General features: G+C 35.7%; 1 protein-coding gene across 3 annotated transcripts in view; it reads right to left on the reverse strand.

Moving 5' to 3' along the window:
* The window catches only part of MPP5 (membrane palmitoylated protein 5), an 82,069-nt gene that overhangs the window by 36,711 nt on the left and 20,501 nt on the right, over window positions 1–24,857 (reverse strand). The window contains exons 2-3 of one of the 3 annotated variants that reach the window (XM_029951390.1): window positions 18,989–19,076; window positions 10,380–10,909 (exon numbers count right to left, since the gene is read on the reverse strand). In XM_029951390.1, coding sequence (XP_029807250.1) covers window positions 10,380–10,746 — 367 coding nt within the window. In that variant the 5' untranslated portion in view covers window positions 10,747–10,909; window positions 18,989–19,076. The remainder of the gene's footprint in view (window positions 1–10,379; window positions 10,910–18,988; window positions 19,077–24,857) is intronic. The other 2 variants (XM_029951391.1, XM_029951389.1) reach the window with 2 other exon arrangements.

The raw sequence follows: 24,857 nt of genomic DNA on the forward strand, positions 1-24,857 counted from the left end.
AACAGTCCATTTTAATTCTTTTCCTACATCACCAAATAGTCTTAAAAAACATTATACATAATTGCTCCATAATACTCTGGTACATGACTAAACCATAATTTAAGTTATCATTGTACTAAAGTTGAGCATTAGGGTTACTTCCCTCCAATTTTTTGCTACTATACATAATAAGCATTTCAGTACATAACGATTGCTGAATAAAAATGTTGAGATTCTGATGTTTTCTTAAAATAACTCCTAGAAATAGAATTTTTAAATGAGATTCTGACATTTTAAAAACCAAATAGCTTTCCAGGGAAGTTTTACTAATTTAATTTACATCCCATTAGTAATATTTTCCCCCATATTCAACATTACAATTCTATAAAATCAATTTATTAAATGGTTAGGGTGAGGTTTAGTTATATTTACCAGGCACTTCTTTGCGGTCCATAAAAAAATAAAACTCTTGTGAACATGTAAGTCTCCTAAAATTATATTGTAAGTTGTGGGTATGTGTATGTATGCACATGCTTGTTAGTGTGCATATGAAGCACATATATTTTTCTGGGAGAGGGTTATCCCAAAATGGTTAAGAACCTCAACTTGTCTCTTCCCTGCTAACAGGTATATGTACGCATGTGTTTGTAAACACTATGTCACATTTGTTTGTTAATTTTTTCATTTGTTACCTGTATGTATGATAGCCTTTACCATAGAAAATTTCTTTCACTGTTTCTATACTTATAAACTCCTTCTAGGTCATTAAATATCTGCCTACATTTTTCTTGGCTTCTACTTTATAATTAACTTTGATCTATGTGCAATTTACTTGGTAGAAATTTGAGGGGAAATTTTAACTTTATTTCTTTTTTTCCAAGTGGTTAACAATTATTCTAATACCATTTACTGAATAATCCTTCCTGTTCTACTGATTTATGATACCACCAAATTCTTACATATAATGGTCTGTTTCTAGTCCATTGGTCTATCAGAACCACAATATCTTATTATAGTCTTTCCTCATACTGATATAAGTACTTGCTCACTACTTTTTAAAAAATGTCTTAACCATTTAAAATGAGTTACAGAATCATTTTTCATAGTACTTTCCAGTGTCTTAAATTTCTCTAAAAAGAAAAATCCTATTGAGATTCTGACTTAAACTAAATCTGTATATGAGTCTGGGAAAAACTTGTAGTGGATACTACCTGTCTCATACTTAATCACATGGGGAAAACTCTCTCAGTTTAAGTCTTTTTTGTTAGTTTTCTTCATGTAAGGTGTGCAGAAAAGCTACTGCTTCTTATACGTATCTTATAACCTACTACTTAAACAGTTAAGGTTTCTCATAGGTTCAAATAGTTCAGCTGTTTCTTTAGATTATCTTTTCCCCCCAAATCAAAACAGGTTTAGTCCTAGTAAAATATACAGATATGCTCTTTAGTAATTTAAAATGCAGCAAATAATGGGGGGATAAAACTGGAGACCTGCCAATCAAATAGCCTAAGAAGCTGTGACCCAGAGCTAAATAAACCTTGATAAACAGCTACAATTTAACTATAAGCTGAGATGGCATCTTTTTTTTTTTAGTGTGCATTTATTTTTGAGGGAGAGAGAGAGAGAAGGGGAGGGTCAGAGAGAGAGGGAGACATAGAATCCAAAACAGGATCTAGGCTTTGAGCTGCCAGCACAGAGCCTGATGTGGGGCTTGAAACCATGAGTCATGAGATCATGACTTAAGCTGAAGGTTCTAGGGCTTGATTATGTTGCTTATCTGCTTTGGAAAAACTGTCCTGAGATGCCTTTTTGCCCAATACAATGGCATGTAATGCACACACGTCAGTATTTAGAGGTCCTTATACGTTCTAGCTATCTTACCATGCATCTTTAGAAGGAATTTCCTCTAGTTAACTTTTTGTGCATGTTCATACATATAATGCATGTGTTTTAGATGCCCTACAAATGCTACCTTTATATTATGCAGGAAAGCTGCTCAAAGTATTCTTATCCTTAAGATCCAAATGTTTCCATTAAAAATGTTTAATGAACAAGTAGAACATCTTAAATTAGCAGACAGGGAGTTTAAAAAATTTCATTAAATATACGTATACTGAAAGATAATAGGGACTAAACTACACACAGTTGAAAAAATGAATATTTAAGAGAAAATAGTAAGTTATGAAAACCTAATGATGAAATTGGTGGGTTGTTGTTTTTTTTTTTTTACAAGTTTATCAATTTAAAAGACATTAAAAATGCTGCTGCCTCTGTCCTGTATGTTTTTAAAATCACATAAAAAGCACAAATACCTACAGCTTTAGTCTTAAAATATTCATATTAAATGAAATGGGTTCATGGTCTTTACTCAGTCCTTTACTAGAAAATTCTCAATGGAATTTTGACAAAGTGTCTTTTCTTTGATTTTAAAGATGATGTCTAATGAAAAATCATTGTTGGTAACATCAACTCAGGGATTCTTTGATACATATTCTCATTCACATTTTAAGTCTCATATAAAAATTCTTAATTTCAAAGGTCAGAATACTTAACTGTAGGTTAAAAAGACTTTTTTCTTATACATCTTTAAAAGCACTTTACAATTACATATCATTCAAGAACAGTTAATTTTCTATTCAATTAAATAAATGTTCCATTGTCTGATGGAAGTTATCTGTTTACTTACAGCAAATAAAAAGCCATCTACATTTTTCAACATTCTGTACAATTCCAGAAGGAATTTAAAAAATCGAATTGGATGCAACTAAATCATTTCTGTCAAATATGTACCCTCTTCTGTAATTCTCAAAGAGGATAAAGAAGACAGAATCCAGAGAACAGAGTCTCCATTTCCTACTCCCATAGAGAGACAGACAAAGGAAAAACACAGGGAGAAAGAGCCACATGGACAGAAAAATAGACAAATGGAGAATCACAGGGCTAGCGAGAAAGAATAACAAAGGTGCAGAGTGGGGAGTGGACAAAGAAGGGAATACTGCAGCAGAGAGAGACCCACAATAAGGCCAGATAGAGGGAAGGCAGAAAGGGGGATACTGCCCAGGAGAAGGCAAAGGCAGGTATAGGAAATCTGGCTTTGATGACAATTCTAGTCTGCTACAGCTTCCCTACAACAAAGTTCTTTATATCTAGTTTAAATTCTTTGTCCCACAGTTAGATCCATTTCTTCTCACTTGATGTTCAACAGAAATTGTTTTTACGTTCCTATCATGTTCTCTAATGTTTCTTGTAACACTTAAAGCAATTATTTATGTTAGGAGAGGACACATTATCTAAAAGAAAAATTACTTACATTTGGCATTGGAATACAATTAATCAGATAAATAAAAACATACACATAAATCCACAAATTCATCCCCTGAAACCCTCTCCTTTCCCCTCAACCCTCTCCTAGTAGCCTAAAATGTAAAAGAAGGAAGATTTAAAACAGGCAAAGAAAGCAATAACCAAGAGTTGGTCTATCTGAAATTCTATCTTTAAACACCCAAGACTCTAGGCAGCCATACAGGAGAATCTTTTGACTTTAAGGGTAAACAATAAAATTACCCAAGGAAGCTAAGGAATCTCCATCTCTGGAGAACTTCGAGGTAATGGTGATAACCATCTACCCTGGATTAGCTTTGCTTATTTTTACTTATGCTATCATTTACCCCACATGAAACACAGTTTCAAAGAGATCTATTCTAGCAATAAGATTCTTATATGTCCTTGCTTAAATAATACAGATTCTTTTAATCTATCTTAAAAAATTTCTAGATTTCAACCAACTTTTTGACTTTTTTTCTGAAACTCTTTTCTCCTAAACTGTAGTGACTGAATATTCAGATGAAGACCTTAATATTTCTGAGTATGAGAAAACTGTATCTGCTCCAGTGTATCTATTGCTGAATCAAAATAAGAACATTTATTCAGGAAATTTGTGCTTAAATAGAGGCAGACTTCTTTTTTCCTTCCAAATTTAAGAAAATATATTCATATCTTTGAATTTTGGTTGTCAGTGGACCAAGTCAAAATAATTTTTTTCATGTTTATTTATTGAGAGAGAGAAAGCAGGGAAGGAGACACAGAATCCAAAGCAGACTCCAGGCTCCGAACTGTCAGCACAGAGCCCAAAGACACGGGGCTCGAACCCACAAGCAGTGAGTTTATAATCTGAGCTGAAGTTCACACTTAACTGACAAAGACCCCCAAGAGCCCCAGTCAATTAATTTTTTAAATAATCAGAAGCTCATGAAAGATCCTCAACAGTATTCATTAACAAATTGGGTTACAAATTAAAAACAAATACCAGTTAAGTATATAGGCCAAAGGCAGTTAAGGGAGCACAGCAAAAATTTTACCCCTAAATATGGTAAGACAATGAAAAACTCACTGAAGCCCCAGATCTGGGTAAGAATATGTGGGTCCCAGTTACTGCTAGATGACTTACTAGCTGTACTATATGATACCAGCAACCTGCCTGAAGTCTATGGGCCTTTCTATAAAATGAGTGGGTTTGACTAAGTATTTCTCAAACGTTTGCTGGTAATCCATTAAAAAGCGTATATATCCGATTTCAACCTAGCGTATACTTACATGCAATATATTTCAATATTTTCTATTTTATTTTAGTTCTTTAAAAATTTACTGATAGGATGGCTAAAATTAAGACATACAATACAAACAGAAACAAATACATAGCTAAACTGGAAGCCTCAACATGTTGCTGGTGAGAATGGAAAACAGTGCAGATACTGTGGAAGTTAAGGCAGTTCCTCAATAACTAAAACACAGAATTACCATATAACCCAGCAATTCCACTCCAAGGTGTACAGTCAAAAGAATTAAAGGTGGAAACAACGCAAATCATCAGATGAATGGATAAACAAGATGTGGCATATAGCTGTACAATGGAATATTACTCAGCCATAAAAATGAAGTATTGAGAATACTGAAAATATTATGCTTTGTAAAAATAAGCCAGTTATAAAAGACCACATATTATATGACTCAGTTATAGGAAATGTCCAGAATAAACAAATCTATAGACAGGAAGCAGATTAAGGCTGTTGGGAAAAGAATAGGGAGTGATGGCTAATGTGTACAGTTTCTTTTTGGGATTATAAAAACACTCTGAAATTATACAGTGGTGATGGTTACACGGTCTTGTGCATATACTAAAAACTCATAATTACATAGTTTAAAAGAGTGAATTTTATGGTATATAAGTATCTTAATAAATTTGTTATTTTAATGAATAAAATGAAAATTTACCAGTTGAGATCCACGAATTAATTTCATGGACTAGAAAGTTAGAGGATTTTTCTGATGGCTTCTATTTCATATAAGAGTTAAATTTTAGGGAGGAAAATCATGAGAGACTCTTAAATACACCAAACAAACTGAAGGTTGCTGGAGGGGAGGTGGATGGGGGGGAGGGGGGGGTGGGCTAAATGGGCGATGGGCCTTAAGGAGGGTACTTGTTGGGATGATCACTGGGAGTTATATGTAAATGATGAATCACTGCATTCCACTCCTGAAACCATTACTACACTGTATGTTAACTAACTAGAATTAAAAAAACAAAGTTAAATTTTAGTCAAACTTACAGTGTGCTACATATATATTTACATTTTATTTAACTTGGTCCCCAAGAAAATCCAGAAACTGGAGGCTCAGAAAAGTAACCTGCCTAGTGTCAACAGCAATTAAATGAAGATAAAAAGTATTTGAACTCTACACCTTACTCCAGACACTCCTTTCCAATATTCAGAGATGTGCATTTCTGAATATATCATGACATAATAATACAAGTCTTTGTAAAAAGAGAAAAAGTGAGGGGCACCTGTGTGGCTCAGTTGGTTAAGTGACCAACTTCGGCTCAGGTCATGATCTCATGGTTCGTGAGTTCAAGTGCTGGGCTCTGTACTGACAGCTCAGAGTCTGGAGCCAGCTTCAGATTCTGTGATTCCCTTTCTCTCTGTCCCTTCCCTGATCATGTTCTGTCTCTCTTTCTTTCTCAAAAATAAACAAACATTTAAAAAAAAATTTTTTAAGAGGAGGAAAAGCTAAAATTTATTAATTTTTTTAAGTTTTATTATTAACTTATTTTGACAGACAGAAAAAACAAGTGTGCATATGGGGGCAGGGAAGAGGCAGAAAGGGAGAGAATCCCAAGCAGGCTCCATGCTCTCAATGTGGAGCCTGATGCAGGGCTTAATCCCAGAAACCGTGAGATCATGACCTGAGCCAAAATCAAGAGCTGGGACACTTAACTGACTGAGCCACCAATATGCTCCAAAATGTATTATTACTTAATAGGTAAAATGAAGTTTTTGATGCATTGTGTCAAAGACTGGTAATAGTTAAATTATTTTTCAGCAGAATGATGCATATTTAACAAACATTACATGTCTATACACATATCCTAATGAATTTCCTAATCTTTATGTTAGATTAGCTCTAATTTTAGTAATCTGAACAAATGGGAAAATTTTCAAATAAACATGTTAAACATGTTAAAAATGTTAAAAATTAATGGAAAAATTAAAATTAAAAATGGGAAAATTTTCAAATAAACATGTTAAACATGTTAAACATGTTAAAAATTAAATCTAGTGCCAATAAGTTTAATCATGTCACTCAGAAAAAAAGGTTCCTCAAAGAATGGCTAAAAGAGGTTGATAATATCTACAGCAGCTAAGCAAAAATTTAATAATAATTAGCTTTTCAGAAGTAGGCTGAACTCATGGTTTACTGGTACTGGAAGTTTGCTGCCTTTAAATGCTGCTTAAAGCCAATCTTTAAAAAAGGTTACCACAATCTAACAAAGTTCTAGTATATCCCACAGTCAGTCAGAAGTCAAATAACATCAGAAAGAAATGTAAAAAGGATATTGTATTTTGTAACATCAAATACAAGAATGATGTTGGCTTCATAGCTGAATATTCAGAGATGTGGCAAAAATATGCAGATACCAATCAAGACTGAAACATGCTATTATTAATATAATGAAATATTTTATTCATCCTAGTTTTCTGCCCCTTGGCATATCTTTTTATCTTCACGCTAACAACATTTGGTGTGAATCAGAAAGCCCCACTTCACAAATTTCAAGGGTCTCCTTATTAACCACAAAAGAGAGAGCTCACCACAAGTGTGTCTGGGTGTGCCTTTCCTAAGGTCTCCGATGACTTTATTCCTTTTTAATTTTCTACTCTATTTACTTGTCTACAACCTTGGTCCAAAATTACTTCTATGTGAATACAAAAACAAAAAAACAGTGGCACCTGTGAACTATAGGTATCTGAAAATGATTATACTCTACTTCATCCTACTCTAACCTGCTTTCCATTATTTTCTTAGGATTTCTCTCATAAAGTAGCAAAACAGCTTATGAATGAGAACAATCAGACTTTATTTGTAGCAAACAAGTTTTAATAACTCATCCTAATCTTAAGAAAATCTTCCCTAGTATATCAAATTTATTATAACATATAATACTAATACTGATCATTTATTTGAAATTAAATTCCCACATCACTATTTTCTAATTTTCAGTAAGATTCTGACTGCTTCTAAACCAGAAAATTCAGTTTATCCTTTCGGAGTACTTCCTATCTGCACTTTTATTATTATACAGTATCTAATTTATAAATCCTTTCATTAAAAGCCACTATCCAGACAATTATCAACTTTTCTAATCATGTTTTCAATTCTTAAAACAGTATTTTCTCTACTCACAGATATATGATGATGTATCACTGGAAACTGAGGACTCCCTCTCAAGGAAATAAATTAGTTGTCCCATCCTTCCCTCATTTAAAACAAGGTAGCTATTTCTGGCTGTGAAAAAGGCTGAGAAGGTGCCTCCTGGCATGTGTTTATTAATCAAAATACTGGCAGGGAGACACATACAACTTTAAGGGAGTACTTCTGCTGTAGTTTGATGTGTGAGCAAATTATGTACAGGAAAAAGTGTTTGGTACAAAGTTATTATTACACTTCATTTTAAAATGAAAAATTAAAACTTAGTATATTCAAAAATTGAAGCTTTGACGGACAGTAAGTCTGTAACTTACACTAACTTTGCATGTTTCCTACAATTAACACATTTGTGTTGAGTCTATTAACATTAAATTTATTACTTATTTCTTAAAATGTTAAATATTTTCTCCTATTTAAGAACTGAATTACAGATACCTGGTACTACGTTTTGAACTACTTTAAAATAAAATATGTAAAACAGTCTTAAATTCAAGGACCGCACAAAGTCATTTTTGAAAACCACAGTGGACTGCAAGTTCCAAGAAAATATAGCTGTCCTTTAATCTACACTTGCAGCAAACTTAGCCAAGCAACATATAAACAGAAATAGGAAAAAAGCAAAAAAAAAAAAAAAAAAAAAGAAGTTTCACTAAAGTGAATCTGGCTTAAGCATATTTGTTTTGTTTTGTTTAAGTTTATTTATTTCTTGAGACAGAGACAGAGCACAAGCAGGGGAGGGACAGTAAGACAGGGAGACACAGAATCCGAAATAGGCTCCAGGCTCTGAGCTGTCAGCACAGAGCTGGACATAGGGCTCGAATTCACAGACTGCGTGATGAAGACCTGAGTCAAATTCAGACACTCAAAACAACTGAGCCACCCAGGTGCCCCTGTATATGTTTCTTTACTGAGATTACATACATGAATATTACCTATTAGATGGACAATTATGCCTGATCTAGGTAAAGCAAATGGAAAAATACATTCATCTTAAAGAAATTTAAACTAAAAAAGGAAAAATCAACCCAGGCATAGGCTGGACATACTATAATGTAAATATTCTCCATAAAATATTTTTACTCTAATGAAACTCTTCGGGGAAAAGGGCATAAAATTTCTTCAGGAAAAAGGGCTTAAGATTTCTTCAGGAAAAAAGGGCATAAAATTTCTTTAGGTAAATAATGTATTTTGAAAATATGCAGTTAAATAATTATAACACCTGAAGGCATTTACCAGACTCACTATCACTAAACACACCTGATTTCTTAAAACACAAGAGAAGCATGCACATTGCTTTCTGTCAATAAGTTTCTAACAAAGAAAAGAAAATGATATGACATAGTAGAAATTGTTTCAGGCTTAGAACACAGAGACTTTGTGAAGAACCAATCTAGTATATGTGTTTGGTACCTTTGGGAAAATTAGAAAAAGGTGTTCCATTCCTGGTAGCCAAAGTTCTAGTTCAGTGAGTGAAGAACAGGCTGAACATCATTCTTTACCCAAACTCTTTATTTTTTGCAGTATACCAACTGCAGATCTAGATCAAGCAAATTCAAACCTTGGCTCTATGACTGAATAGCTTGGAATCTTGAACAATGAGTTAACCAAGTTTCAATTTCTTTACTTCCAAAATGCAGATTATAAGGTCCTGTTAACAGTATTATTCTGATTATCACACAGGATGGTATTTGCTTTACTACTGAGTACAGAGCTCAACAGATACTTAAATGGATGGCAGAACAACAATGAAAACCCCCTGAAGTACTTCTATTTTCATATCTATAAATAAAAAACTACCAAGAAACAGAATACTTAATCTGAGTTAGCCTGGTTTTAAAGGAACACAAATTAATGTACACCTCTAATACCAGTTCACTGATCATTCTCGTGTTTGTGCAGGAAGGGAGGGCAGTAAGTTCAATGATCACATATTCTAAGTTTGGGAACATACATCTGATGTCTGTCCTGTAGATTCAGAATGCCTATTAGTGCTCTAAAGGATCTAAAGTCCTGTAATAAGAGATTTAATTTATTTAGCCCACTGTTCTCAAAATTTATTTGATCATTTGTTTTTGTTTATTTCTAGTAGTATCTCATGGCACTAGTTTTTTCTTGTTTTCACAGAATGGAATTTGGAAATTCTGAGCCATGTTTTGTGTGTATGGTGCCATATGAACAGCTCCCGTTCTTCTTAGGGGCAGTCATTAAAGAAAATCAAATAGATTTTAAGCTACAGATGTTAATTTCATTACCATTTTACAAACTATAAGGAAATCAGAAATTTAAAATCTGAAAACTGCTTTTCAGTAATTTTGACATAAAAGTTTGGGTTTAAAAAAAGGTGCATTTTAAGGCTACGTTAGGCTACATGTAGAAATTTTTGATTCAAAGATTATATCTCAAAACCACGTTGTAGTGACTCAATTTTTAAGCCATATGCTTTAGCTCTACATAAAAGTAAACAGGGATAGTTATATGGCCTTTCCAAGGAAGAACTTACCTTGATCTGAATTCAAGTTGCTATTACAACTTATAACTATTAACATTCTCTTATACCCCTTTCTTCCTGTACATTTATGATAAGGCAAGAGAAACAAAAGCAAAACATTTTCCATAATTCTGCTGTATTTACTTACCTAATATTTTCACAGCATAATGAGGACTTTCTAAGACAATTCCTTCCTCTGTATCAAATATAGGGTTATCTATTCCAGTCTTTGGAGGAATTTGGGCTAGTTTCTTAAGTCTCATGGAAGAATTAAGGTCAAGTTCTTGTTTTTTCCCTTCTTCCTCTCGCCTACGTCTCATGTCTTCCTGTTGTTGCCGAATACGCTCCAATTGTGCACTTCGACGTACTGGCATCATCCTGGTGCCCAAATCTCCGGGGCAGTCAACAGCCATCTCTCGATGCTTCTGATGTTCCTCTGGTGATGCAAGATCAACATTTTTTACTTCGCTGTCTGATTCCTCAGTAACATGCCCATTCATATGGGATGTTGTCATGGTTATCTATAAAAACCTGTACCACTTTTTTATAAATCAATTTCTCCTATAAAGCCAATTTCTTGATTCTGTAGTATAAAATCCATGTTACTTCAAAAAAACAAAAAACAAAAAACTTCTCACATCACATAATAATGCTATGAAATGTATCCATGAAGGAAATCTAAGGGGAAAGATGAGGGAAAAAAGTATAAGAATTACAATATAAAAATATTTTACACAGCTCACTTCTAATCTATGCACAATACAGTAGCTCATAAGTGTACAACATTATTTGGCTATACATATTAAGCACTTGCCTTTCATTTTACAGATAATGCTAAGGAAATCAAAATATTAAAAAAAATCCTCTCCCAAGAATCTGAAGCGTATTATTTATAGCTGAGAAAAATCATTTATTGTAAAGTTTAGCAAATTGAGAAAGTAAGAAAGTTTTAGGTACTACTCTAGTAGAAAATAGGTCGCTTAAGGTATAAAGATGTTTTAGTCATCTTTGTATAGCTGTCTCAACACAGTAATTTATACTCAAATACATAAGTATACACAAGATTGAAATAACTTCCTAGTTAACTGCTAAAGAAACTGGCATATAGCAAGCCATATTGGTGTCTCACTTGAGATTAAGGCAGCATTATGGAGGACAATTAACTTTTAGGAGTTTATGAGATGCAGGAGATACCTAATGAAAAAGAAACTTTTAATTAGCAGCTAAAGCATTTATAGGATAAAACCATATTAAGGAAAGGATATGTGGGTTATCAGTCTTTAAAACTAGTCACATTTAAAAAAGAATTAGAAGTTAATTTTTTACAAGGATTCATTCAGAGAAAATGGTAGTATCTGCCACTTGAAAAAAAATTTAAAGTCACACTGTACAGCAAATAATATATAATAGGACTCTGGGGGTGCCTGGGTGGCTTGGCTGAGCATCCGATTTTGGCTCAGATCATGTCATCACCATTCATGGGTTTGAGCCCCACATTGGGCTCTTTGCTCACAGCTCGGAGCCTGGAGCCTGCTTTGCATTCTGTCTCCCTCACTCTCTGTTCCTCCTACACTCGCACACTCTCTCTAAAATAAATACTTTAAAAAATTAAAAAAATATATATATATATTTATATTTATAGGACTTAGAGACCAGAAAACTGAATTTTAGTACTGGCTCTGCCACTTCCTCTAACTTAATGATTTAAGGCTAGTTCGGTTTCTCTCTCTGAACCTCAGATTCCTTTTGGAAAATTTATTCACAAGATTAGTCTGAGTTTTAAATGATATAGTGATATGCAAGTTTTAAAACTAAAGTATATATGTACATTAATTCTTAGTATTAATTTGACTCTCTAATTTTAAAAATCCTTCAACATATTTTGTATTTTTAGCGAGAGAGAGAGCAGGAGCTGGGGAGAGGGGCAGAAGGAGAGAGAGAATCTTTTTTTTTTTAATTTTTTTAATGATTTTTATTTATTTTTGAGAGACAGATATAGTGCGAGCAGGGGAGGGTCAGAGAGAGAGGAAGACACAGAATCCGAAGCAGGCTCTAGGCTCTGAGCTAGCGGTCAGCACAGAGCCCAAAGAGGGGCTTGAACCCACGAACCGTGAGATCATGACCTGAGCAGAAGCCGGCCGCGTAGTAACCTACTGAGCCACCCAGGCGCCCCAGAGAGAGAATCTTAAGCGGGCTCCACACTCAGTGCAGAGAACTGACAGAGGGCTTGATCTTATGACACCAGAATCATGACCTGGGCTACAATCAAGTTGGACACTCAACCGAGCTGCCCAGGTGCCCTCCTTCAACATATTTTAGACAAGAAAAATATTTTATGGATGACACTGGCTTTTTTATCAAGCTATTTCCTAGGCATAAATAGGCAGATTGTTTATAGATGTGTAAACCCACACATTAAATCTAATTAGTACTGTCTGCTCAAGATTTTAAAAATATTTACAATAATAAACCTACTACCTCCTTAAGTTGAGCATCACTTCAGTAAACAGGTTGGTCGGAGCACATGCTGACTCAGCAAGAGCTGAGTTTTCAGATAATATTCCTAAATGCCAACCAATCTTCCCTCAAACAACCATCTTGTCATGGACTTCTGACACCTACGTAGACTATGAGGAAAACCACTAGACCAACAAGCAGGAGAACAGATGCAAGCTACCTAAGTCACCAGAATTACATTTTCACAAGAATTTTGGTAGACTTTTCTGTCTTATATCCAAATTTTAACTTCTCTATAACTGTGTGACTTACACATAAATATGTTACTTATAATTGGATTGCCTTCTTTTTCATTAAAATGAGAACTATTAAAATTATGTTAGGCTATTTTTTTTTTTAATTTATTTGAGACAGAGAAGGCATGAGGAGGGCACAGGCAGAGAGGGAGAGAAAGAATCCCAAGCAGGTTCCATACTCTCAATGTGAAGCCCAACATTGGGCTCGAACCCATAATCATGAGATCGTGACTTGAGCCAAAATCAAAAATTGGACACTTAATTGACTGAGCCACCCAGGCACCACACCCTATTGTTTTATATATTGACTATATGTAATGCAAATTCAACTTTTTTAAGTTCTCATTATACCTAAGCAGAAATTTATGTGGGAGTTACACTATAGTGCTATACTTAATTTTGATTTTAAAAATCTAGGGGTATACATATTTCTGTAAAATTAAAGGTCTAAACTCTTCCTCTAATATTTATTAAAAATCAAATTTAATAATGAATAATGTACTTTTTGCCTTACTGCTATTCTATAAAATTATGATCTGAAATTAAAACTCTCAGTGTAAAAACTATAAGGCTGTGTCCATAATCACTGTAATAGATCATCAGGGAGGGGACGATTATAGCTCATGCAGAAGAGACTAGGCCAGGTGATCTGGGTCAGAGTTTTGATGCTTGGACTATTATTATACTTATCTTTTTCAATCTAATCTTTTACTCTCAGAAAATTTTCTGTAACCTGATAATTTAAAATTTAAAATTCCATTTTGGTCATTTCCCTTGGAGTGTTCAGTCCACTCGGAAAGAAAGCAAAGAAAATGAATGATTATTCTTCCCTAGTTGGTTTCTCCTCATTAGAGTCTAAATTCATTAAAGACAGGAGTCTGGTCTTATTTTTATACTCCCTAGTGCCTAACACAATGCATATCATAAACAGAATGCCCAGTAAATATCTGTTCAAGTAAGAATGTCAGAAATTCAGAGGACTGCACAGATCATAGACTCTAAAACTTAGTATGTGGTAAGGAGTCACAGCAAACACTCAAAACATAAGGATATATTTCCTTGGGCAACAGTTCAAAGAACAACAAAAAACTGGCCAGATAGAAGAGTGCCTCTGTGGCTCAGTCAGTTGAGCATCCGACTTTAGCTCAGGTCATGATCTCGTGGTTTGTAGGTTCAAGCCCTGCATCAGGCTCTGTGCTCAGAGCCCAAAGCCTGCTTCTGATTCCATGTCTCCCTCTCTCTCTCTCCCCTTCCTCTGCTCGTGCTCTCTCTCAAAAATAAATAAAACATTAAAAACATTTTTTTTAATTTTTTAGACTTTTATTTATTTTTAAGAGACAGAGAGAGACAAAGCATGAATGGGGGAGGAGCAGAGAGAGAGTGAGACACAGAATCCGAAGCAGGCTCCAGGCTCTGACCTGGCAGCACAGAGCCTGATGCTGGGCTCGAACCCACGGACAGCAAGATTATGACCTGAGCCAAAGTCAGACACTTAACCAACTGAGCCACTGATGCCCCTAAAAAAAGTTTAAAAAGAGTCTGTGCCAAGCAGAGGGAATCACGTGACCAAAAAAGAAGAGTATGAAAATATGGCACTTTCAGAAAACAGAATAGAATACAATAGTCTGGATGTGACAATGAGAGTATATCATATATGAGTAATGATAAAACTGCAAAGGCAAGCAAGGGGCCAGACTGAGAGAATTTAAGAGCTAAAGACTTTGATCTTTACCCTTAAAGTTGTAAGAATTATTATAGGATTTAAAGGAGAGCTGAAATGATCATATTCACTTTTTCAGAAATACCACTCTGGTAAAAGTATACATGACTGAAGGGTGGTAATGAGACCAGTTTGAAGGCACTGCAAGAAATGGGGTACTGAACTAAGGCAGTGAGAAATGAAGAAAAGTTATATTGAAAAAAATATATAGATTATAGAATTACTAAAATTTGGTGTCTTTATATCATATAGCCAAAAGAGTCAAGAAAGAGGAAGAGGAGAAGGAGAAGGAGAAGAGGAGTAGTAACAATTACAACTTTATTTACTGAGCACTTACATGCCAGAGAATATTACAAACACTTTACACAGTATTTGCTTATTTAATCCTTATTACTACTCTAAATATAGTTCCAAATATGCCTGTTTTGTAGATGAGGAAGTAGATAGGTCTTGATAAAATGGAGAAATAAAAAAAGAGGCCATATGAACAAAAAAGCAGGAGATAAAAGGTGTGGGGAAAAGCACAAATAAGGCTAGTTGAACTAAAGCAGTCAGCTTGTATAGGAGAATAGTGGCTAGGAAGTCTGCTTGGGTCCAACTTAAGGAAGGCCTTAAAGATGTGTCCTTAATTCTCAAGACAATAAGAAAGCCATCAAAGATTTAGAAAAGAGTGATTCGTACATAAACGTAAATGAGCACTTATTCTTGGTGAGGTACTACAGTTATGGAGATAGGATCCCTGCCTATTAGTTTATCTACCAAAAAGTCCTACAGGGATCTACAAATTAATGAGTTATACTAATTGTTTCCCTTTAATCCTCTCATATTCTCCTTAATCCTCTTCTACTCTCAATTCTAATTAATGCCATTATACCTAACCAGTTACCCAAGACAACATAATGCTTAAGAGAACACGCTCCAGAATCAGACTACCAATCTGATCCTTGCCTACTCTCCTTCTATTATTAAAAAAAATTTTTGGGGGGCGCCTGGGTGGCTCAGTCGGTTAAGCCTCCGACTTCGGCTCAGGTCAGATCTCATGTTCGTGGGTTCGAGCCCCGCATCAGGCTCTGTGCTGACAGCTAGCTCAGAGCCTGGAGCCTGTTTCAGATTCTGTGTCTCCCTCTCTCTCTGACCCTCCCCCTCTCATGCTCTGTCTCTTCTGTATCAAAAATAAATAAAAGCATTAAAAAAATAATTAAAAAAAAATTTTTTAATGTTTTTAAATTTATTTTTTTGAGAGAGAAAGCACATGAGCAGAGGGACACACAGAATCTGAAGCAGGATCCAGGGTCTGAGCTGTCAGCACAGAGCCTGACACAGGGCTTGAACCCACAAATCATGAGATCGTGACCTGAGCCTAAGTCAGACATTTAACCGACAGAGCCACCCAGTCACCCTGCCTACTCTCCTTTTAAAAGTCTCAAAAGTCTCAAATACATCCTCCTCCAAATTTCTAGGACTCCCCAAACTGGTTATATGCCTGGTCTGAAATCCTACAATCCCTATCACATCTCTGATCAAACTAGACTACAGCTATTTGTATCTCTGTCTGCCCCATCAGACTAGAAGGATTGCAAGGTCAGGAACCATACTGACTCATCTCTAGATCCATGATATTGCCTAGCATAGGGGCCAAGCAAACAGGAATGCTTCAGAATAGGAACCCAACCAGCGTGACTCCAGGACCACTATCTTTGGGTTAGTAGGTAGAGAGCAAATATCATTAAGATGGAGAATACAAGAGAAGAACTAGATAGAAGAGGACAGAAATTGAAGAGTAACACAGGTTTAGTTTTGGACACATTAATTTCAAGGTGATTGCAAGTCATACAGGCAAATGACTGCTTTATTCATCTCTAAAGCCCTGATATCTAGGAAGGGATAAATGCTTATTTCGGTATTTGAGCAAATCACTCCTCTGTTCAATACCTCTGATGGCTTTCATATAGCCTAGAGAACAGAGTCCCAACTCAGAAGGTAAATCCAAACTTTTTTTTTTAATAGTTTATTGTCAAATTGGTTTCCATGTAACACCCAGTGCTCTTCCCCAAGTGCCCTCCTCCATCACCACCACCTCCTTTCCCTCTCCCCCTCCCCCTTCAACCCTTGGTTCGTTTTCAATAGTCTCTCAAGTTTTGCGTTCCTCTCTCCCTCCAACTCTCTTTCCTCCTTCCCCTCCCCATGGTCCTCCATTAGGTTTCTCCTGTTAGAACTATGAGTGCAAACATATGGTATTTGTCCTTCTCCACCTGACTTATTTCACTTAGCATGACACCCTCGAGGTACATCCACTTTGTTACAAATGGCCATATTTCATTCTTTCTCATTGCCATGTTAATACTTCATTGTATATATATAAAAACATATCTTCTTGATCCATTCATCAGGTCATACACATTTAGGCTCTTTCCATGATTTAGCTATTGTTGACATTGCTGCTATGAACATTGGGCTACATGTGCCCCTATGTGTTAGCACTTCTGTATCCCCTTCAATAAATCCCTAGCAGTGCTATTGCTGGGTCACAGGGGAGTTCTATTGAAAGTTTTTTGAGGAACCTCCATACTGTTTTCCAGAGTGGCTGTACCAGTTTACATTCCCACCAACAGTGTAGGAGGGTGCCATTGTATCTTTTACTACTTTCTTGCACAAACCTTCTAAGTTAGCTTCCTTATTTATGCCTATTCCCTACCGTTTTTCTTCCTGCCCACGTGCCTTATAAAATAAGAAATATGAGGGGCGCCTGGGTGGCTTATTGGTTAGGCGTCCGACTTCAGCTCAGGTCATGATCTCACAGTTCGTGGGTTTGAGCCCCATGTCCAGTTCTGTGCTGACAGCTACCTCAGAGCCTGGAGCCTGCTTCCAATTCTGTACCTCCCTCTCTCTCTGACCCTCCCTTGCTGGTGCTGTCTGTGTCTCTCAAAAATAAATAAAAAACATTAAAAAAAAAAAAAAGAAAAGAAATATGAACTGCTTCTCCTCTCATCTTCTGCCTTCAAGATCTACCATAAGCCCGTTTTCTTTAAGAAACCTTTCTAGACCAGCTCAATTAAATAATGATCTCATCAAACACTCCAAAAGACTTTATAATGCTCACAATTCATGAGGGCCATGAATGTTTCAAAAGTTCTTCTAGAATCAAAGAAACATTATGCTATGTCCTAGAGTTCTAGCAACAAGATCATTATAATTCTCAAATTGTGAATACTACAGCTCATATATATAGTCAGTACATATCAATAAAATGTGGCAGTCCAAAGGAATTATACCCTCCCTCTCCAAAACACACACATACACACAAAACAAAAACAAAAACAAAAACAAAAAGAGAAAGTCCTTTGACAATCCAGAAGCTGGTAAATAACTAAATTAAATAATTACCTCCTTATATGAAAATAAAGGACCAGGACCTTATGCAGATAATGTAGTTACAAATTCCTGGCCCTTAGAGTATTCCTCTCTTCTCAACCTTCTAGTTATAAATTGTTTTTATTTTTTTAATGTTTTATTTTTGAGAAAGAGAGAGAGAGGAGAGAGGGGAACAGAGGATCTAAAGTGGGCTCTGTGCCAACAACCGTGAGCCCGATGCCAGGCTCAAACTCATGAAAGGTGAGATCATGACCTGAGCCAAAGTTGGACACTTAACTGACTGAACCACCCCGACAACCCAACCCACAAATTGTTTTTAAAATGCCTCAAAAGCCCACATTTCAAATCCTCATCAGACTCCCAGCTCATATCCCCTCCCATGAAAGAAAAAAAAAAAGAAAAAAGACGTAAAAACTCTAATATATCCAAAAAACAAAAAAATGAATTTTCAGTTTGGCAGGCCAAAGCTGTTTCAATGCTAACTTCAAACCAGTTAGGGAGAAAGACCTTTGCTTATGTGAGTTGGCTATAGAAGAAGGTAGTAAAAGGAAGCTAAATAAGCTTCCAATAATTACAAATGATTAAGACTGGGGGGCCTGAAACAGCCTCAGGGATAGAAGCTCACTGATAACTCCATACCAAGAAAGAGAAACATTTGTGTGACAGCTGGGGAACATGAAGATGGTTGTCTACACTAGTGTCTAAAACTCAAGAAAAAAAGTTGTTGTTTTTTCAATTCATCCTTCCTCCCCTACTTCCCACATGTAATGCCCTTTGACTAGCAGCTGGGAAATCTCATTTTAAGCGATCAGCATTCCTCTGACATTCTAAGAAGTTGGACTATTTGTTTCCATAGAAACAGCTTTGTCAGCTAACTGAAGATTCAGGCCAAGAACAGTGAAAAGAACTTACACGTTATGCAAATTGGAAAGCACTTGTCTACTATCCTCTTAGCTTTTCTTCTCTGTTTTTTCACATAACTCAGGCTAACTTTCTTACTCTGTAAAACAGAGGACAATCAAGTGTAAAGGTTTGCAGTGTTTTTTAGAGGGAGAGATTGAGAACCATCAACTCATTAAGATATCTAATTCTGTTTGCAGAAGGCTAGGATTTCTTGGTATGAAGCAGCAAAAATGTCAATTCTGTATTTACTGGATATCAATGAAAGCCCATGCAAAATACCTGAAATCAGTGAGGAGAAAGAGGTAAACATAACTGGTAAGACCCTTTACAGATTATTTTTACGATAATCTTTTGACCTCTAGGTTAAGGCTCAAACAAAAGTGCAGTTCATACCTTTTCTTTAACTATAACTCCTGATCAATTTTATTTTATTATTTTTATTTAGTTTTTAGTTACTTATTTCGAGAGTGTGAGAGAGAGTGTGCAAGTGGGAAAGAGGCTGAGAGAGAGGGAGAGAGAAAATCCCAAGAGGCTCCACACCATCAGCACAGAGCCTGATGCAGGGCTCAAACTCAAGAACCATAAGAGCATGACCTGAGTTGAAGCTGGATGCTTAATCGACTGAGCCACCCAGGTACCCCTGAATCAACTTTAACTATTAAGAATAGCTTATGATTCTGAGAGAATGAGAAATGAAGGACCCAAAAAGATCCAAAAGAACTTGAGAGACAGGAACTATAGTTAATTCAGAGAGGGAAACTTTTATGCTACACTAGACCAAGACAGGAGAGGGTCCTGTCCTAATGGAGCTTACTTTCTGGCAGAATGATAGGTAATAAAGAGCAAATATATAAGATGACTCCTAAAAAGGAAGTGATACAATAATATAATAAACAGTGATGTTTAGACGAGGCAACATTAAATGAAGGCCTATTTTAAGAGTTGATATTTACACTGAGACCTGAATGACAAAAAAAATGAGTCAGCTGTGGGAAGATCCAGAAATAAAAGGTTCTAGTTGAGGGAACAGAAAGTACATTTCTATACGGATATCACCAGGAATCTCAATTTCAATTATCCTAAATGAGCTCAACTTCTTCCCTACTGATCTTAGTTATACCACTGTCTCCAAGATCTTTATCTTTTTCAAGCCCTATTATCTAGTCAGTTGTCAAGATCTGTGGATTCTACATGGTTTTTAGAATCCACTAAAGGGTGGCATACACCCCAAAATAACCCACTGGAAAATAGTGCTCCGAAAATAAAAATGTATGCTAAAAAGAAGAAATATTTGCAAAAGATTTATGTCCACTATAAATACTTATAACCTATCATATCAAATAATCCAATTTTTTTAAATGGGGCAAGAGATTTGACCACTTCACCAAAGAAGATATACAAGTAGCAAAAATGAACATTTCGAAGGGCTCAGTCGGTTATGTGTTCAACTCTAGATTTCAGCTCAGGTCATAATCTTGCAGTTTGTGGGTTCAAGCCCCACAATGGGCTCTGTGCTGACAGCATGGAGCCTGCTTGGGATTCTGTCTCTCCCTCTCTCTACCTCTTCCCCATTCGTGCACGCTCTCAAAATAAAAAACTAAAAGAAAAAAAAGAACATTTGGAAAGAAACTCAAAATAATTTTTTATAAAAGAGCAATATATATTCATATACATTATATATTCAAAATGATTCATAAATTGACATATGAAAAAAACCGTGCAAAATGAATGAATGATCTTCACAAAGAAGGAATTTTAGCTGTATCTAAGTAAATACAAGTTAAAATTCAAATATATTTGGGCTACTGATGCAAAGTATTAGCTCAGAAATTATTACTGACAAATTTTTTTTTTAAGTCCAGTGAGAAAATTCTCTATTTGTTTATATCAAACACAAAATTGAAGGTCTTTGGAGATATTCAACACTGCAAATTCACAGCAGGAACCAGCTAAAAGCCAAACAGTATCAAAGATATCAAATGGTTGGTTACTTGAACTCTCCATTATCACCTTCAACAACTTGGTAATAAAAGATTAAATGAGTCCAAAGGGTTAGGGAAGTTTCTAAAAAAAAGTATTAGGGCAAAAGATAATTTATAACATTTTTAAATAGATCAGAAGTGGGTTTTTAAACATGTAGGATAAAATTACTTGCAATATTATCGTTTTTCAGCATATATATATATATATATGGCCTCGCTGGAGAAGAACAGTCTTGATAAGGAACAGAGCCAGAGTAAGAGATAGAAGATAAAGCCAGAGTTGACTCTGAATGCTAAGCTAAATTGTTTGCAATTTCTCCTGTAAGCAATGGGAAACTATGGGTTTCTGAGTTAAAATAACAAAAAGCAAAAACAGGCTTTTTAGAAAGTTACATCTACTCTGTAACCAGAGCTGACCAGAGGAAATACAAGTAGAGCAGTCAAGAGAGGTAATGTTTTAATACTTGATGCATGGGAAGATAAAGGAAGTAGCAGAAGGAATGAAAAAGGGATAACTTACAACAATGGTTATTACAAAGGATGATTTGACAGGATTTGGAGACCAGGAGCCAAATATAATTCTAAAATACTGAGTATTACAAATGAACCTGGGAAAAATTACGGGACCTTAAAATAGAAGAACTCAGAGAATAAGGTTATTTCCTCCTTGAGAGGGAGAGGAGGAGAATGGGGAGAACTGGAAAAATGATAAATTCCATTTTACTTCTTTAAAGTTTATTTTATTTATGAGAGGAGGGGAGGAAGGCAAAGAGAGAATCCCAAGTAAGCTCCACACTGTCAGTACAGAGCCTGATGTGAGGCTCCATCTGACAAACTGAGATCATGACCTGAGCTGAAACCAACAGTCATACATTTAACTGACTGAGCCACCCAGGCACCAGCTAAATTCCATTTCAAAAAGGTATTTTTGGCAGGCTGTTAACTGCTAGACAGGGAAACTAAAGAGGGCAAGCTAGAAATGAAAATTTGTAAGTAATTTACATATTCATACCTTACATTTGTAAAGCTATTCAGTTTCCATAATAAATTCAAGCACATTATCTCATTTGATCTCCAGTTTCCCTGAAAGGTGAGCAGGTTGGATATCTACACATTCTCCAGATGTGTAGGCATTGCAAGTTAAGTAACAGAGCTACAAGTAATAGAACAGGAACTAAAATCCACATCAGTGAACTCTTGTATGGATTCACAGTACAGTTAGTTATATCTCTGTAAGATGATACCACACTGACTACATAATTCATTCAAAAATCACATAATTACATCATTCTTTTACTTTCAAAGTATGATTAGAGAGTTAAAACAAATTTTAACCCAGTAATTAATTTCACTTATATGTTAACAGACTACAAATGCCACACTGTGGAATCATGACATCTATTGCTCAAAGTTTCTAAATACTCAGTAGAGAAATGGTAAAAATGCATAAACTTCTCTCCTCATTTGAAAACTGAAACTAAGCTACAAACAGTTCAGTTTCCTAGTGACATTTTAAAAATATTATTCTCTGCTCCGTATTGCTCCAATTTCAGTATATTTCAGTATGTGCTGCCAAACTGAGCCACGTGTCTTACCTTGACAAACTTTTTAATAAAAAAATATCAATTTATGGCTTGAAAAATGAATACCATAAAAATAAGACAAACTAGACAGATTAGTCTTGTCAGATAAATTAGCTGTCTCTGGGGGGAGGAATTTAAGTACTGAGAATCGTAAATGTAATATTCCTAAATATGTTAATTAATTACATCAACTCCCATCAATTCTCCCTCCATAATATCTCACACATATATCCCTAGCTTCTCCATTTTCATTCTACTACTACCTTAAATCATATTCACATTATCTCTTTTGTGGGTTTTTCTATGAACTTGAAGTCACTCCCATCTTAGTTTTCTAGCTGCCACTCACTTTACACAGTTGACCCTTGAATAACATGGGGGTTAGGAGTCGTTACTAACAGCCTACTGTTGACAGAAAGCTTTACTGATAATATAAACAGTTGTTTAACACATATCCTGTATGTCATATAGATTATATATTATATTTTCCAATAAAGTAAACTAAAGAAGAAAAAGAGTTACTAAAAAAATCATAATGAGCAAATACATTGATAGGGCTGTATTGTATTTAAGGAAAAAAAAAACCCTCATATATAAGTGGACCCATGCAGTCCACTGTGTTGTCCAAGGGTCAATTTAACTGAATAAATTTTCCTGAAGCGCATCTATTATCATGAATGTCCCTTTTCAAAAGTTTTTGTTGCCCTTCCCTTCTCTTAAGCAACTGTTTACCAAGAGTTCACTGTGTACCATTCATTCACTGTGCTAAATACCTAGCCAGCATTATCTCATTTTACCCTCCCAACTATCTCCTTGCTGAATTTTGTTAGCTTAGTAAAGACAGCTGTCCAATGTCAAAAGCTACATGGCACAGTTGGGCCTCAAACTGAATTGTTTGACTCCAGGGTCCTTTAACAACTTCTGGAGAACCCATTTCAAGTTCCTTAGCCTGTCATTCACATGGCTCCCCTCAAATTAGTTCTAAATGCTTTTCCCACTCTATTTCTCCCTCATCTTCCAATTCAAACTACTTGCTATTTCTAATACAAGTCCTGTAATTCCCACCTTCACAGCTTTTACATATTGTTTCTTATACCCAGAAAAAAAATATCCTTTCTGGTCAACTCTTTATCTGTTAAAATTTTCCTCTACCATTAAGAGTCTTATGAAATCTTCCTCACTCCCATCCACAACCCACACTTCTAGAGTACTTACTTAATCTATGGCCCTGCTGTAGCATTTATTTATACATTTCCTTCTCCCCATAAGTTACATTTTCCTTTTTAGTTAAATCACTAATACATTCCCATGCCTTCTGGTAAAAGACTCAATTTAGTCTTTAATGTACACATTCAAATAAATCAGGTAACTATTAGCTTCTTTCTTGCTGGTTTTAAAGTCATCTCCTTTCTGGAGCCCTTTCATTCTCTAGCTCTAAGCTGGATATTTTCTCTTTGGCCAGATTCACTCATCCTTCATCTGCTCCAGGTCTAAGGCGGCTGACCTCCATAGACTGCATTACCATGTTTTCTTATCTTCGGGCTTCCAGAGGGCTCAGCTAGGGCAAAGTACCCATTGGGAGGGAGGAGAGAGGATTAGGTTCTTTATTCCCTCATGTTCCTCCTGTGATTTGGCAGGGGTTACGTTCCTCTAAGGCCACAGTTCCCACTAGGTGGCTCCGCGACTACAGTAGTAGCTCTAGTAAATTCCAGTAACTACTCCCTTTCTGGCCCATTCAGGCCTAGGCTTAGTAGGCATCCTGCTGTAACTAACCTCGGGATGCTTCTTGGCTTCCTTAATTCAACCCACATCTTTTAAACAGTCCCTTCATTAAAACTCTCTTCCATTACTCAGGTTGATTTTGTCATGTTTTCTGCATGCTCCAATCTGAATTTACTCTCTAAGTCATCTTCATTCATGTATCCTTATCGTAAGAAATTTTCCTCACCTCTCTCCTCTTTCGTCACCTACTCCCTTCTCCCTGAGAGACCCCCAAAAGCTTCCTAAGAAAGGGTACTTGGGGGTAAATTTACTTGGTACTAGAGCAGATTAAATCTTTGTGTTATTCTTTTGCATCTTTGCACCCAACCTTAATTCCTCACAGCTTCTCTTGACTCCTGGGTCTGCCTTTTTTTGTTCTTCTCAAGGAAACACTTATATTGAGTGACCCTTTTCTTCCAACAAGTAGGAAGAAAAACAAGTAGCATAAATATGTAAAAATATTTACCTTGGTATAAAGTTTCTGTGGAAATAAGCAATCATGTTCAGTTAAGGAAACAGGAAAATAGACATTGTGTACTGTTGATTCTTTAA

The sequence above is a fragment of the Suricata suricatta genome, chromosome 9 (genome assembly GCF_006229205.1).
Source record: "Suricata suricatta isolate VVHF042 chromosome 9, meerkat_22Aug2017_6uvM2_HiC, whole genome shotgun sequence".
Lineage (NCBI taxonomy): Eukaryota > Metazoa > Chordata > Mammalia > Carnivora > Herpestidae > Suricata > Suricata suricatta.